The 18,319-nt window shown below is 33.0% G+C and overlaps 1 protein-coding gene across 1 annotated transcript in view; it reads right to left on the bottom strand.

Moving 5' to 3' along the window:
- The window catches only part of TRPM7 (transient receptor potential cation channel subfamily M member 7), a 115,279-nt gene that overhangs the window by 40,919 nt on the left and 56,041 nt on the right, over positions 1-18,319 (bottom strand). Inside the window, exons 13-21 of the mRNA XM_061180320.1 lie at positions 16,333-16,386; positions 13,113-13,253; positions 12,690-12,824; positions 11,816-12,096; positions 10,561-10,789; positions 9,323-9,478; positions 9,102-9,245; positions 3,756-3,884; positions 1,989-2,267 (exon numbers count right to left, since the gene is read on the bottom strand). Of these exons, the coding sequence (XP_061036303.1) occupies positions 1,989-2,267; positions 3,756-3,884; positions 9,102-9,245; positions 9,323-9,478; positions 10,561-10,789; positions 11,816-12,096; positions 12,690-12,824; positions 13,113-13,253; positions 16,333-16,386 (1,548 nt within the window). The remainder of the gene's footprint in view (positions 1-1,988; positions 2,268-3,755; positions 3,885-9,101; positions 9,246-9,322; positions 9,479-10,560; positions 10,790-11,815; positions 12,097-12,689; positions 12,825-13,112; positions 13,254-16,332; positions 16,387-18,319) is intronic.

Raw genomic sequence — 18,319 nt, 5'->3', positions numbered from 1 at the left:
TCTCTTTCCATGAATCCCTATATCCCCTACTCATTAACTTAATCAATAAACCACACTGATAGTTTACTAATATCTCATATAATTTCCTAAAATACTTTATGTAGGATAGGCTCCTCAAGCTAGATTATGCAACTGTTAAAAATAACTACAGGACTGATAAAGTCAAAAAAGAGAAATGTTGTTTCACAAAGTTCAGGGACAATATCCTAATAACCAATCTGCATTGTCTTGCATAGCAGTGAGAATATAATAAACATTAAAAACTACTTGGTGAACAATTACAGTTTTTTAAATTTATAATCTGCTGCTAAGGATATAAAAATAAGAGAAAAAAATCTTAACTACCAACCTATGAAAATACAATTAATGTTCAGTATTTTTATGTTGTTTTTTTCCTACTTGAAATGGCTTTATCCACCCAACCAACAAATATTTAGTAAGGAGAAATCTACTATGTGACAGGGACTGTGATAAGTATTGAGATACTAGAGATATAAAGGTGACCAACACCAGACAAGGTTCCTACTCCAAGGAATTTAAAGTCTAGAGGAGAATATAAATAATCCAATAAGAATGTAGTTTAAAATACAGTTAGACACAGATAAATATTCTGAAGGGAAAAACATGGGTCCCATAAAATTATACAGCAAATAAACTTGATCTAGTTGAAAAAGATCAAAAAAGCTTCCCTGAAAAAAAACCATGTTGAAGCCAAGATGTGGAGGACAAAACTAAGTTAATTAATGAAAAAATTAAGGATATGAGTGTAGATGAGGGTGATCATTTTACGCAGAAAGAACATGAGCTATTCTTGGTTCTCTGATAGGGGCTGTGTTAAATGAAGACGACAAAGGTTTGTGTGACTAGAACACAAATAAGAGGTCAAAAATGGTAAGAGGTGAGACTCAAGAAAGCAAGGAAGATGTTACTACTGGAGGAAACTAGGTAAAGAGTACACAGAATCGCTCTGTGTTATTTCTTACAACTGCATGTTAATCTGTAACTATCTCAAAATTTAAAGGGAGGGAGGGAGAGAAGAAGGGAAGGAGGGAGGAAGAAAGGAAGGAAAGCAACAAACTGGGCAAGGCTTATGGGTTTCATTATGTACGCTGATTTCTAGCAGTAATGCAAAATCATTAAAAGATTTTTTTAAGAAGGAGAACTGACATACTCAGATTTGCATTTTAAAATATTACTCTAGCTATAATATAGATTGAAGACAGGCCAGAGTGCTTGTGAGTAAACAGATTACTATACTACTGCCAGTGCCAGATGATGACAGATTGGGTTTAGGGTAGTGGTAGTAAAGATGAAAAGAAACTCATAGATTGGAGCTGGCAAGTTCATATGTTTCAAACAGCCTTAGCAAGTAACATTTAAAAATTAAAGTATTTCAAGAGAAAACAAAATAAGGTTTCCTAACTTTATCCCATCAAATATTTTCTTCAAAAGTTAATATCCTGGGCTTTCCTGGTAGGACAGTGGTTAAGAATCCGCCTGCCAATGCAGGGGACACAGGTTCGAGCCCTGGTCCGGAAAGATCCCACATGCCACGAAGCAATGAAGCCTGTGAGCCACAACTACTAAGCCTGCACTCTAGAGCCCGCGAGCCACAACCACTGAGCCTGCGTGCCACAACTACTGAAGCCCGCGCCTAGAGCCCGTGCTCTGCAACAAGAGAAGCCACCGCAATGAGAAGCCCACGCACTGCAACAAAGAGTAGCCCCCGCTCACAGCAACTAGAGAAAGACCACGCGCAGCAACAAAGACCCAACTCAGCCATAAATAAATAAATAAATAAATAAATAAATAAATTTATTTTTTAAAAAGCTAATATCCTTAGGAATGGGTCTATTTGCAATATGAGGCAAATAAACATGAACTATCATTCTCTGGTTCAAGTAAAACTATATTAATAACATATTTTTATGACTTTAAGAAAAAATATCAATAAACCCATGAGTATTATCAGACACCTCTCAACTTACCATTTTTCCAATCATCATTACATAAGGTCCTGCCTGTTGATTTACAGCTAGAAAATCTAGCAAACGCACATACCAAAATATTATGTTAAGACAGTAAATTAATCTTCCAGCCACAAAAACATGATTATCATATGCATTCTCAAAGTTCCATTTTGCTCCAAATCTTAGTCCAAATCCAATGAAGAAAGAAATTATGGCAATTGTATCACTGATATTGAAGTAATCACTAAACCATACTTTAATCTTCTGGCTTATTTTTCCAGCTTCAGACATAAAGATCTACAGGTTTAAAAAAAAAAAAAAGTTTCATCACTTTCTTCCTATTAAAACATATACCAGAATTCAATTATACTGTCATAGCAGAATTTTATATATCATTTAATATTTCAAAGTATTTTGACTGTCTTGGCATTTGATCACCAAAACAATTCAATAAGATATCAAAGACAGATACTTCTTATCCTCATTCTCTATTTATAGGCGAAAAAAAAGAAAAAAAAAGACCCACAAATAAATGACCTGCTCAACCAAGGTCATCCAACTAAGACACTGAAAATTCTGGATTAGAACACAATTCTCTAGACTTGGAATGTGAGATACTTGTCAAAAGTTGTTTTATTTTTCACTGAAACAACACTAGGATATCCAGGTAGGATCTTCCAAAGGTGCCTTATTTGCAGAAAGTAAACAACTCAATGGTTTAAGTAGCTATACTTAGCTCTTTAATATAAAAAATATTTTAAATTTTTTGTGGGGAATGGTAATACATTTACAGCTTCAAAATCATAGTGTATCAAAAGCAAATATTGAAAAGTCTCCCTTCCACTCTTCACCCCTAGCCAACTAATTCTCCTTCCCACTAGAGGCAATCACTTTTATTACTATCTAATAAATCCTTGCAGAACAGTTTTATGAACAAAAAAATTATTTGCAACTTGCTTTCACAATTTAACAACTTAATTTCTTCAAACATGTTAGTAAAACAACAGATTTCATAAACATATGGGCCGTGGCACTCAAAGGCATTTAAAATGCATAAGCTATTAAATTCCTATTATACCTAAGTGGGAGGGAAGTACAATGCCTTCTATCTATTTTTGCAATTTCATGTATTCTCTAAATGTAAAGTAGAGACATGAAATAATTCATATGTATTTAAATAACTGTGTTATAAAACAACATTTATATAGGTACTAGATTAAACAGAAAGTATAAAAAATTTTTAAAAACCTTTTTTTCCAAAATCAGGATATTAGAAAATTTACAGTTTTAAACTGAAAACTCTGACAGACACAGGGACATAGGGATCTAAATCTAAACGATAATTCAATGGGCAATACAGTACACTTTAGAGCAGTATAACCTAAGAGCAAAGTAAGAATATACTTATAATTTATCTACCTGATTGGCTTTATGTATATTTAATACTTTTTGAGAATGGCAAAGAACATAAATATGAATGTTGAGGAAATAAAACAAAAACAAATCTATTTTTTGAGACAAATCATTATCTTTGTAATTGTGACAAAGTTAACAACACAATCTCTATTCTATGGCCATCACTTTTAGAACAGCAAAACCAAACAATCTATACTTCAATAACATCATCACCTACTGGGTGATGTAGATGGGTATATGAATATACCCACCTACATCATGGTTATGTGTGTGGGTATGAATAACACATACCCACACACATAACCAAAACAAAACATAACACCCTCCATATATACACCAAGTTACTGGTAGGAAAAACTAAAGACATACCTCACGGACTTTCTCAATAGCATAGGTAAAAATATAAGCAATAACAATCCATTCTTGAACTGAAGGTAACTGTTCCATTTGTACAAGAACCACAAATGTATAAAGCATCAGAAATCCTAAGTATGCCAACTAATAAAAAAAGAAAATACAAGATATGAATAAAATTTATTATAAAATACAATTTCTTTACTATGAAAATTTCCAAGCATACACAAAAAAAGAGACGAAATGAGCCCCTGTGAAGTATCTCCCAGCTTCAATCATTAAAAAAGTTTCAGAAGTAACTCTTCTTCCATGCAGACATTGCATTTATCAATCAACCATTTATAAATGGTCCCCAAGGTAAAAATGTGTTATTCTAGACTTTAGTTGACTTTTTAGTACTTCTCACAGGAAGAATTTTATAATACCAGGCTTATGTTCTCAGCATAGTCCACATAATTTCACTTATATTATACCTCAAGTATCATACTATAGAACTTCATCACCATCATCAAGAAACACATACTACGTGGCTCCTCCTTCCCCCAACCAAGTAGTATTCCTAAGAAAGACAACTGGTATTGGATTAGCCAAAAAGTTCCTTCGGTTTTTAAGTAAAAATAAAAGACACATTTTTCATTTTCACCAAGAACTTTATTGAACAACATATTCACCCTTTTGTTCCACTACCTTCTGCCATTTTTCAGGCAACTTCATAATTCCATCTTCCCAAAATTTTTATATTTTTGAGCAAAGAACTGTTCCAGATGCCTTTTACAGTCTTCCAGGGAATGGAAATTTTTTCCATTAGGAGAAGTTTGCAAAGACCAAAATAAATGGAAATCCGAATGTGCAATGTCTGGTGAATACAGCAGATGAATGAGAACTACTCAGCCAAGCCATAACAGTTCTTGCCTGGTCATCAAAGAAACATGCGGTCTTGTGGTATCCTGATGGAAGATTATGCATTTTCTGTTGACTAATTCCAGAAGCTTTTCATTGAGTGCTGCTTTCAGTTGGTCTAACTGGGAGCAGTACTTGTTGGAATTAATTGTTTGGTTTTCTGGAAGGAGCTCATAATAGAGGACTCCCTTCCAATCCCACCATATACACAACATCACCTTCTTTGGATGAAGACCGGCCTTTGGTGTGGTAGGTGGTGGTTCATTTCACTTGCCCCATGATCTTTTCCATTCCACATTATTGTACAGTATCCACTTTTCATTACCCATCACAATTTGTTTTAAAAACGGAATGTTTTTGTTACGTTTAAGTAGGGAATTGCATGCAGAAATACGGTCAAGAAGATTTTTTTCACTTAACTTATGTGAAACCCAAATATCAAAGTGATTAACATAACCAAGCTGGTGCAAATGATTTTCAACGCTTGATTTGGATATTTTGAGTATGTCGGCTATCTCCCATGTGGTATAACGTTGATTGTTCTCGATGTCTTGATTTGATCACTATCAACTTCAACTGGTCTACCCGACCACGGAGCATCATCCAGCGAGAAATCTCCAGCATGAAACTTCGCAAACCACTTTTTGACATGTTCAATCAGTCACAGCATCTTCTCCATACACTGCACAAATCTTTTTTGCATTTCAGTTGTGTTTTTACCTTTCTTGAAACAATAAAACATAATATGCTGAAAATGTTGCTTTTTTTCTTCCGTCTTCAATATTAAAATGGCTACACAAAAATTCACCAATTTTGATAAGCTTTTTTTAAATGCACACTGATATGACAGCTGTCACAATACAGTCTAACAAAACTGTTTCGAATGAAGTTAAAGACAACTAAGCGCTACTAGAGCCATCTTACAGAAAAGACCCAACAAATTTTTTGGCCAACCCAATATTTTCTTAGCTCCCAATCACTGAGGTTGAATCCCAAGAAATGTAAACAAATATGAAAAACATTCTCCCTAGGTAAGAGAACATCCCACCTTTAAGACTCTTAACAAGAAAGGTTATAAGGAGATGATAAGGACCAATATATAATAACATCTGAAGAGTCATTTCATTTCAGAGGAAAACCCAGACTCTCTGACCCTTGAACAATTGTGGCTGAGAATTCTCTCATCGTTTTCCTTGCCTCTACCAGTTTTAAAATAAGCCATATCTTTGATTTGAGCTATAGCGGGGTAGGGAAGTAAACTGCAATAAGCAAAGAAAGAAAAAAGAAATTCCCTCAGTCACTTGGGGGAGGGAGCAGAATGCACGGCCCCACCCCTAGGGGGGTCCTGGTGGGGGTGCCCCAAACCGGGGGTGGGGGGCGGGCGCCCACTGCGGCCGCAGCCCCAGCCAAATAATACCTAAATGTTGGAGTTTGGAGCAGAGAAAGGTTTACTGCAGGGCAATGCAAGGAGACCGGTGGCTCATGCCCCCAAAAACCCAAACTCCTGAAAGGGTTTCAGCAAAGCATTTTTAAAGGCCAGGAGCTGGTTATTCCTGTATTTCTCCTGAGACAAAGGATGGGAGAGATTGGCCTTTTCAGCATTTCAAAGTCAACTTTGAAAGTTTGGCTTGTGGGTAGGAGCTGGTGAGGGAGATGTGTTGACACCTTTGAAGGTATATTCTCAAGATGCTGATGTGTTTCTTCAACATAATATTGATGAAAAAACAACCCAGAGCAGGAGGAAGAACAGGAGGAAATGACAGCTTCTCAGGGACTGCTGACATTCCAAGATGTGGCCATAGATTTCTCTCAAGAGGAGTGGGAATGACTGGACTTTGATCAATGGGAATTGTACAAGGAAGGACAGATGTTAGAGAACTATAGGGACCTGGTCACCTTTTTGAAGCAAAAGAAGGATCTCTAGGATGTGAAGGGAATGGAGACAGTAGCCACACACCCAGCTATGTCTTCTTACAACACCCAGATTTTGATGACCACAAAGTAGGCACGGAAGATTTATTCCAAAAAATGCTGCTGGGAAAACATGAAAGTTGCCGACTTGGAAATTTAAACTGCAATAAACTGTGTAAGGTCTTAACCAAGAGCTCTATTTTTCAATAACTACAACAGCATTTATAATGGAGCAACAAGCTATCCCTGAATTGAATCAGACAATAACTTTGACCGAGACCCAAGTCTTATGAAACATCAAGGCACTGAATTTTCAGAAAACCATTCTAAAAGTAATAAATACAGGAATGTCTTTTATCAAAGCTCATATATTACTACATATAAGAGGATTCATATTGGAGAGAAGACTTACAAATGTAGTGAATGTGATAAAGGTTTTAATCAGTCTTCAACATCAACTTACTCAACATCAGAGTATTCATACTAGAGAGGAACATTAAAAGTGTAATAAATGTAGGAAAGCCTTTAATCAATCATTAAATCTAAGTAGGCAAAGGAAAATTCATACTGGAGGGAAACTTTATAAATGTAAAGACTGTGGAAAAGCCTTCAAATGGTGCTCAAAACTTACTCAACATCAGAGAATTCATACTGGGGAGAAACTATACAAATGTAAAGAATGTGGCAAAGCCTTTACCCAGGGCTCAAATCTTAAGCAGCATCCGATAATTCACACTGCAGAGAAGACTTACAAAAGTACACAATGTGGCAGTACCTTTAATCAGCATTCATATCTTATACAGCAGAGATCTCATACTGGAAAGAAACCTTACAAATGTAGCAAATGTGGCAAAGCCTTTAACCGGCTCTCAAAAACATCAGAAAATAACAGTAGAAAAAGTAGAAAAAAACCATAATAGCAAAAAACGTACAAATGTAGAGAATGTGACAAAGCCTTCAACCAGAGCTGTTACCTCGCTCAACATCAGAGAATCCATAGTGGAGAGAAACCCTACAAATGTAATAAGTGATGAAAGACATCAGTCCTAAATATATACTTCAGAAAACACCTGAAGAGTTCACAGTGGAAAGAAACTTGAATGATGAAAAAAAATGTAAAAGTACTTAATCACAAATCAAATCTAAATAAATATCAGAATACACAGTAGAAAGCATTAAAGTCAATAACTTTTCTGGCGTTACTCTAATTGAGAATATTACAGAAAATAATCTAAAGTTAAAACACTCAGAAAATTTGTTTGTTGGTATTGATCACAGGATCACAGGGAATGATGTTTGGACAGGTGTAATTATTATCAGCATCTTTTTTATATTGGCATTATTTGAGATTATTTGAAAATAATATTAGGTGGCAATCATTTATTTTTACTACTCCATGGATGTTTAAAGACCCTGTAATGTAAAATGTACAATGAAAATCTAAATGGAAATGACATCTGTCATTGATTTAAATCATTCCTATAGATCACCATTAGTTAAGTGTTCAGGGAATCATTCTTTGTATTAAAGACAGAGGATCACTGTAAATCTTAAATAGTTGTGACCATTTGCTCTTAAGGATAAAAGGATGTTAGTTCATTAAAATCTTGATAAACATTCATTAAATCAACAGATAGAAGTCATGAATATTAGTTGGCATATTTGAAACAAATACATCTTCATCAATAACTAAGAAAAATATAGGGAACCCTTCCATAAGAAGTTATAAAATTACTGTACATCCATGTTTACTAAATAACTAGGCTTCTTTGTGTAAATCATAAAAATCACAATTCTCAGATCATTCTATCCAAAGAACAAGAATTATTCTGAATTACTATAATCTGTATTTTGATAGAGAATCATAGATGGATTGTTAAAGGTTTATTTAGACCATGTGTGAACTTAATATGTTAATAAAACTGAATGGTTTTTAATGTGGTAAAAATAATTTTTGCTCAATTTTAAAACATACCATGTTACTAATTCGAAAAGATACATGCACCCCAATGTTCATAGCAGCATTATTTACAATTGCTAAGATGTGGAAGCAACCTAAGTGTCCATCAACAGATGAATGGACAAAGAAGATGTGGTAAATATATATAATGGAATGCTACTCAGCCATAAAAAAGAATGAAATTTTGCCATTTGCAGCAACATGGATGGACTTGGAGGGTATTATCTTAAGTGAAGTAAGTCAGACAGAGAAAGACAAGTATTGTATGATATCACTTATACGTGGAATCTTAAAAATACAACAAGCTAGTGAATATAACAAAAAAGAAGCAGACTCACAGATATAGAGAACAAACTAGTGGTTACCAGTGGTGAGAGGGAAAGCAGGGAGGGGCAATATAAAGGTAGGGGATTAAGAAGTACAAACTATTAGGCATAAAATAAGCTACAAGGATATATTGTACAACATGGGGACTATAGCCAATATTTTATAATTTTATAAATGGAGTATAACCTTTAAAATTGTGAATCACTAGATTATACACCTGTAACATATAGTATCAATTATACTTCAATAAAAAAAAATCATACCGTGTTAAACCAGAATTTTACAATTGGTGCATGATAAAAGGCATAAAACTTTCGTGTGATTGGAAGCTTTTTTGATTTTATTTGTATCTCCATTTCATTCTTGCCTTCATTCCTGTCCAATATTCTTACTTCTTTAAATACTTCCTAAAATAAAAAGAACATTTATTGTACATTTATTCACAACAAATTTATATTTACTTTAAATTTTTTTTCCTCCTTACCATGGGAATCTCTTCTGTTATGTTTTGAAAGTTGTTCTCACTATCTTCCATTGTCATTTGATGAGCATCTTGAGATTGTGGAATATGAGACATTTCAGCCTTAGTTTTATATTCTAACATTAATATGGCAGGTGGAACTAAAATGCTTAGTATGACCTAAAAATTTTAGAAACACAGAAGTTTACATTTTAAAATTAATGGCCTTCAAGAATATAATAAAAGCAATAAAAAGGTATAAAATCTCCTAATTATTAGTTAGCCATTTTGTCCCTGGTGGTGCAGGGAAAAAACAAAAACTTCACATTTTACTTATATATAAAGAGGCCAGGTTGAATTGTTTTAAAGAGTAACAAAACATTTGAGTATTACAATATAAGGGTATAGAAAAGATTTAATAATTATTATAGACTTGTCCTGTTAAAAAATCAGGTTACAATTTGTTCAGAAAATACATTTTTGTTTAAATAAAATGTAAGCCTTATGAAGTTAATATGTGCTTAATTTTATCCTAAATCTCTCTGCAAGTGTTCCGTGTCACAATGTGATTACTCAGCTTGTGCCTCTATAAACAAAAAGGTTTATTTCTGAGATTTTATGTATTACCTGCAAAATCATCAAGCACAAAGAAATTATAATTGTGTGTCAGGGTTTCTATTACAATTGTATATCAGGGTTAATCCTTCACCATTATTTTTAGTATATGATCAGTATTTATTATCCACTTACAATGATCAGTGATTAAACTACTTGCCTGATTTCTGCCTTCTATATTCTATACCTTTTTTCAGACATAAAATAACAAAAAGGAAAGTTTAAAGTAAAATCTCTCACTGTAATGAAACTGAAAGTACCAGACAACATTTTACCCCAATTTTTAACCATAAAAACTGAGCAGATCCAATATACGTCAAGCAAATTCAAAGTAACAGATTATTAAGTTAGTAGATAGGTCCTGAATTTTAGAATTTGGGAATCATCTTTTCATAAAGCAACAACTTTTTTTTCATGGCTGCTATAAATGCCAATACTCCCATTTGTTGCTCTCATGCTTCTGGCTCAGACTGGGGAAACACCACACCTGAAAAGGATTCAGAGTGAAGACTAAGAGGGATAAAATGCCAACACCACAACCCCTACCACCCTCACAAATCAAGGCATTTTACTATACAGCTGAGCTAATTCCTCTGTTCTTTTTTATCTAATCACACACTTTATATTAAATTATTTCTAAGGTATACCTTGTACCAGGAATTTTTCCTCATATTCAGCCTTCCCATCCACATATCAGATAACAACATTTGTGTACAGGTGTGGGCTACAAAAGGTCTAAGTCTTGAAGAAACTGCTAACTTAAGACAGGTGGAATTACTCCAATTTTTCAGTTCATAAGTGAGCAATTTCATAGCCATGGTTTCATCTTGTCTGAAGGATTGTTCTAATAATTCAACTGCCAGTTGACCAAAATCACTATCAAAAGATAAAAGCCAAAACATATTCAGATTACCAAATTGCAGTTTTAAACCATTATCCTTAAAGTCATTCACAACATGTTCCAGTTTTTAATATTTTCACACACACACTTAGGGAATTGTGAGGCATCAGAATCATAGTAGCCCTATGTTTTCAGATATCCACTACTATGTGAAAATCACAAAATATTAAAATATGCCACATTAGGAACAAGACTGAAAATGTGACTCCAGAGCAATTTCCCCTGGTCCTAGAAATAAACCTATAGACTCACAGGAAACCCAAACTGACAATATTCAGATACTCTGTTCAGAAAGTCTCTAGACAATATTTCAAACATAGAAGAGGGTTGGTACCCAGTAGAGAGGAAGAATAATGTGAATAGGGACTAACCTAATATGAAAAACATCTTAATCTTAAATCCCTGGTAACATGATCACAGGATCTCTATTTGAGTTATTTCCAGTAACAACTCTTACTCTCTTCCAAAGACAGCCCATTTTGGGGGAGGGTGGTCCTATTCTCTATTATAAAGCTTCCTACAAACTACCTTTCTAGCTTAATATTCTACTACTCCCCTAAGTAGACTGTAAAACTTGTGAACTATTTTATTCTTCTACATATGTAGTTCCACCATCTGAAATGCCCTTCCAGCTGAACTAAATTTATTTCCTTAGAACACAGCTCAAACCTCACTTTCTTCCTTTCCCTACCACTTCAAATGGAACTTTTCCTAATCTAATTGCTATTATGTACAACTAATTATTAAACTGATTTCTGGCATTTCTTCTTTCTTGTTGAGATATTTAACTCTTGAACTGCAAACAATATACATGCCTAGGCAGCAAAGTTTCTTTCTGAGTTTTTTTTAACAAACTTAAAACATTTAGAAAGTGGGTTTCTCTTAATTTTTCCAATAAAATTATAATACGTAACCTAATTAGTGCATGGCACTATAATCTCCACTTAAACCTCATCTATTTTGTATTTTTAAAATGTTTCAAATGATAAAATGTAACTTACTTGGAATATTGTTTCAATTCCTCTGAAGTATCATCTACGAGGTCACTCTGCTTTGCTTCATATGCCATTGAACGATAGATCTTACAGGCAACTAATGCTTTAGCCATTGATTCTTCACCATGCTGCCACAAAAAACGGGCCATGACCTGCCTCTTCATAAGGCAAGCCCAAATTAGCAGTTCATTAAGTGGATAAGGAAAGCGCTTGGTTTCTGGATCATCAATATCTACAATTTCATCTTTGGTTCTTTTCTTCTTTCCTTCTTCCACAGCTGTATCAATCTTTAAGAGAAAATAAATGTTATAAGGCTCATCAAAATAAGGCCATATGACATTCATGTGAGAATTTTAATAAAATACCCTTTATTCTTCAACTTCATACAGCTGCACAAATCAAAATAGTATAAATTTTACATACTTGATTTTTATTATAGCTCATATTCATTTTATAGAAATGTCATTTCCAAAAAAATGTCTTTGCAACAAAGTTTTCCAAGATTAAAGAAAGGGCCTAAATATTTCAACTAATATCCGATAAAACACAGTTTTAATGAAAAGAAAGTTTGGATAACACCTCTGGTCTTGCATGTTGTTAATCAAGTAAATATGGAATAAAAGGAGGCAGTTAAGCAATAATCGAAACATCTAAAAATTTTGGTCATTATCATAGTTAAATACTAAAAAATAACAGAATCATTAACCAACAATGAATATCTTTTGGCATACAGGAAAATGAAGAATCAAGGATATAATACCATATCTAAAAACAAAAAAAAATTCTTACTAAAACAAGGAGTTTTTTGTTTCATAATACTAAGTAATTTAGAAAGAACAAAATGCGAAAGCCAGAAAGGGTAATATTTAAACAAATATACCTTTGGTCGGTAGGGCTGTGCTGTTTTAATGAAATGATTATGCCTCATTTTTTCCTTTTTATCTGCTCTATTGCCAAAAGATTCCTGACTCTTTCGCAACTGAGGAGTGCTGCTGAAGGTACTTCTGCCAGACCTCTGAAAATAAAAGCTTATTAGATTTTATAGATTTAAATATGCTGATATGCTATAAAAAAACCAGTTTTTACATGTGTATGTATATATAAATATATGTGTGTACGCACACCAAAAAAAAATATAGTTTCTTCAGGATTTCAATTACAAAATATTTCTAAGTACTCTTAGTTTAAAATCTCATGTTTTTAAGGCAATCCCACTTTTACCATTCTAAGTAATTTTTAACTTTTAAAGTGTGTAAGTTCATTTTAAAGCACATCTATAGACTTCCCCCCAAATATTACATACCCGATTATTTCCACCAAGACTATTATATATTAATCGAAAACGTTTCCGAGTGTAGGTGCATCTATAGGTTCCTCCCATAAGATATTCAATAACAAGTCCTATATCAATTAGAGTGATCTTATATCCTGGAGGAAGATTTCCCTGAAAACAAAGCATTAGTTTTAAAAAGACAAAATAGTATTTCTCAATATTTCCATGCCATGCCTAGAAATGTGCCTACTACTCTCCAAAATAACAAATGTTTACTTGTTACAGGAAGCTGGAGTTGCCAGCAGCTACCTTTACAGAAGAAGGGAGTGACTTGTTTCTGTTTCCTTTTGTAAGAAGAGAGATTCTGAGGTTTTGAAGTCCCAACGGTGTGGCTCAGGAAAGGAGTATGGCTTACAACAGGAAGATAATTTGATCTCTCCACTGTACTAATACTTCACACACACAGGCAAAGAAACCTCTAAGTGCCAAGTATTCTGTTTCACCGTGGCACATAAGTTGCATTTTCCTGGATAAATAATGCTATAAATGTTTCCTGAGGGGCCCATTAATACTTATAAATATTTTTAACCAAAATTATATTGGCCATATTGTAGATTACACGTTTTTATAGCCTTGACTAGAATTCAACTACCACCTATAACATTGTTCAGAGATAAAACTTCATTTTCCCAGGGCATCAATTTACAAATGAACTTTTGGAACATAAGCCATTTGTGAGTTTGGAAAGACTGTTTCAGAATGAATTATTGGTTAAAGGGTTTAATCATCAGATGAGTTATATATACTAACCAATTCTGCCCTCTTACACCATCACCATTCTTTTCATTTCCCTAATTATAATTTCATGAACTTAGTACTTTTTAAAATGCTTATACTTTTTATATTTTGGCTTCATCTGTGAAGTTTCTAATTTCTAGATATCTATATTCTTTAGATCGCTAATTTAAAAAGATATCTATATTTTTTAGATCGCTAATTTAAAAACTAATCATAGAGTCTGGCATACAGAGTGAAGTAAGTCAGAGAGAAAAACAAATACAGTATGCTAACACATATATATGGAATCTAAGGGGAAAAAAAAAAGGTCATGAAGAACCTAGTGGCAAGACGGGAATAAAGACACAGACCTACTAGAGAATGGACTTGAGGATATGGGGAGGGGGAAGGGTAAGATGTGACAAAGTGAGAGAGTGGCATGGACATATATACACTACCAAACGTAAAATAGATAGCTAGTGGGAAGCAACCGCATAGCACAAGGAGATCAGCTCTGTGCTTTGTGACCACCTAGAGGGGTGGGATAGGGAGGGTGGGAGGGAGGGAGATGCAAGAGGGAAGAGATATGGGAACATATGTATATGTATAACCGATTCACTTTGTTATAAAGCAGAAACTAACACACCATTGTAAAGCAATTATACTCCAATAAAGATGTTAAAAAAAAAAACTAATCAAAAAACATACTTTCATCTTAAATACAAGATTTTTGTTTTTATTTCATCTTAAGCAACCTCAAAATATGCTCTATGATTAAGGATGTCATGTATGATAGATATTTTAGTTTTATTTTTTTTTAAATCTGACAAATTCCCTTATGTTATGAATTCACTTGAATGGGGAATACTTAATTTAAGGAAAATAATGTGAGTTATCTAAAAAAATGATAAGCAATTTCTCAAGCTATACAACTAACTCTTAGAAAAGTCATTAATTTGAATTAGAAAATATTCAATAACTGCTTTTACTTCAGGATTTTTCACTTATGCAAGTAGAAAAACTGGGCTTATTATTATAGCCATCAATGTAAAAGAAGTTAACATATAACAAATCTCCTATGTGAGGTTCCCAGAATTAACAACTATAGTTCTGCTAAACCGCATAAGTAAATCATAATGCAAATGTGTTTAAGAAATCCCCGGACTGAAGGTCTCCCTCATTATTCAAGCTTTCTGGGAAGGAAAAAAAAAAAAAAGAAGAAAGCTTCAGTTATTTAAACAAAACAAACAAAAATTAATGTGAACTGTCCAGAATAGGAAAATCCACAGAGATAGAAAAGAATTAACAGTTGCTTAGGGCGGGCTCAGAGGCAAGGAGTAGAGAAGCAGCAGGAATGGGGAGAGACTGCTAATGGGTACAAAGTTACTTTGGGGGGTACTGTAAATACTCTAAAATTGTGGTGACGGTGGCACTACCCTGAATCTAGAAAGTCACTGAACTATACACTTTACATGGATGAATGTTATGGTATGTGAAATACATTTCAATAAAGCTAAAAGAAAAGCACATGGAAAAAAATAAAGAAAAAAATTTTAAGTATGACAAAGTCTAAGTTCTTTCTATGAAATGTTAGTTTAGCATTAAACATATTACAAAACACAGAAAATGACATTTCTATCAAGTTTTCCATTTTTTAATAGTACACTCACTCACACTTAATGGCAAGTAAAACATCTGAATGAAGAATTCTAGAAGGAAAGCATTTTAGTTCAGAAACTTTAAAAATAATTCAATTAACTAAATATGAGTACTTTTTCATCAAGGGAAATAAAACTATTGGATATCAATAGTTTAAATTGTTATAATTTTTAAATAAGTGTTTAAAACTATTAATTCACAGAGAATCCAGTAGAAAAGAAGAGGAATATCAGTGTATCAAATTTAGTCACCACAGAATGGCTTCAGACCATATGAGAGCATTATATAGGAAATCACTACCAATACTGAATATAAAAGAAGGGGGAAGAGGGAGAGAGAAGGAGAGAGACAGAGATTGGGGGGGGGGGGCGCGGGGGCGGGGGCGGAGAAAGACATAAACAGAGAGAAAGACAGAACATTTTCAGCCTTTTTATTGGCAAAATCTGCCACTGAAGATCACCAATCTGTGTTTCTCTCAATGTCCTTTACATGCCCAGGGAACAAATTTCTTCTTAACACAGAGAAAGAAGATCTTCCTTTATGAACAAATAAGCATTATGAAATTCATCATACTGTATCCTGGATGACTAGAAGCTCAGGTCTTAATTTCATAAACTTTCCTTTCTCTTGATTTCTGATATATTATGCTCTTTACTCCTGTATTACTACAAATTTATCCCGTATTTTAATCTCGATCTAAAAAAAGTCACTTTATTGCTAATTTTAAGATGTACTGAAATGCTTTCTAGAAACAGATGAAGTATAAATGACTTTTTTAAAATAACATTTTTCAAAAACAAAAATAATCTCTTACCTGTTTGACATCTCGAACAAGATGAAATAGCATTGGATTAGTTGGGCCTTGTTTCTTTAAGGAGAAAATAATTAGAGGAAACTATTATTTTTCTTCTAAAATAACTTAAACAATTTCCTTTTTGTTACAGGACTTTTGTTCTTACACAAATTATATTGTTTTTGAGTTATACAAGTTCTGTTCATAAAATGGAACAAAGAAAAAGATGTAACTATTTCATGTTGTCATATTTACCCTTAACAAGATATATAATTTCTTATGCTCTTACATTTTTACTTATGCAAAACACAAAAGCTTTTCTTTTCTAAAAGTCATGCAAACATTGCAAGCTTCACAATTATATGTTAAATTTAATTTATATTTCATTGATAATGGAGGCATACATTCTCTTTCCTCTTGTTAAAATGTCTGTACCTCTGTTTCTGCCACTAATCATCAAGCTGTAGCAATACATTAAATATTTTGGGTAACAAACTTTTAACATTTATATATGCCATCTTTTCCCTATTATCTTAATTCTATTTAAATATTACAGTAGATTAATGACAAGTTTCATTTTTACATTAATCTTATTTTGATGGTATCCTGTATTTTGAAAAAATACCCAGGAGTATATCTCCCCCCATCAAAACTGAGATAAATGGGCCAAAAAGATATTCTTCTAAACTTTTTAGACAGTGCTCTGACCTATATGAAATTTACTGCAATTGATTCTATGCAGCACAAATCAAGAGAATTATTGTCAATACTTTAAATCTATTGTTTAAAAGAAATATCAAATGAGATTTTTCTCCCACCATTGTGTTACTGTTAATTTTTATGAGGTTATTGTAGTAATCAATTCAATGTACTTCTCCGTTTTGATTACATATACTTGGTAATACATTTTCAAATCTAAGTGGGTAAACTTATTATTCCTTTGAAAACAATATTATTTTCTTTGATATTATTGGTTTTCAAATTCTATATAATATCTAAAGATGGCTATAACTGATACTGCATTCTTTTTACAGTATTTAGTCTATAGACTTAAGAGCTGAGTTCCCTCAGCTCATTCTCCCCGTAAGTTAATTTTTTTTTATTTAAAATGTCATTTATTTTTAACATAAAGAAACAAACTTAGTAGAAATATTTACAAAAAATCGGTAATATTTTAGTGCACTTAGATAGACTTACAAAATATTTACAGCTCAAACATTTCTGAAATGCAAAGTATTATAAAAAATAAAGACAGAGGCCTGTAAGTTAATTTTTAAAAAATAAATGTGTCTTCCAAGTGAATGTGAATTATTTCATGCTTTTTAAGTATTAGGAAGCTTCATTGTATTTTCTCTAATAGTATATAATCAGAGAGAAACACAATTTTTGTAATTCTATTTTATCTTAATCCATTAATGTTTATTCATTAAATATGACTTCTTAGTAAAAAATAAGTACACTTTAACACAGCAGTTCTCAAAAGTGCAATCTGGGGACTCCTGAAGGCCCCCAAGACCCTTTTAGGAGACCCATGAGATCAAAAGTGTTTTCAGAATCATGTTAAAATGTTATTTGCATTTATTCATTCCCATTCTCTCAGTGTTCAGTGGCGTTTTCCAGAGGCTTCATGATGTGTGATATTGTGAGATTAAATTCAAAAGCAAACATGAGAATCCAGCTGCCTTCTATGAAACCAGACATTAAAGAGATCTGCAAGCCATAAAAGTATTCTACTCTCCTCACTAATTCTTTTTTGTTTTCTTGAAAAATATGTTATATATGTTAACATGTAATGGATTTATTATTTGTACTGAAGTACAAATTAATAAATATGTTTAAAATTTCTTGGTGTTACATTCCAATATGATACATATCAACACACATAAGCAAAACCTCTCTAGAACAGCTCTTTGATGTCCTCAATAATTTTTATGGATCTTGATAACAAAAAATTGAGAACCACTGCTTTATCATGTTATATACAATCCCTTAAACTTTAAAAAATTTT

Source organism: Eubalaena glacialis, chromosome 2 (assembly GCF_028564815.1).
Source record: "Eubalaena glacialis isolate mEubGla1 chromosome 2, mEubGla1.1.hap2.+ XY, whole genome shotgun sequence".
Classification (NCBI taxonomy): domain Eukaryota; kingdom Metazoa; phylum Chordata; class Mammalia; order Artiodactyla; family Balaenidae; genus Eubalaena; species Eubalaena glacialis.
Note: the sequence above shows the minus strand (reverse complement) of the source record. Positions and strands in the feature narration are given on the sequence as shown.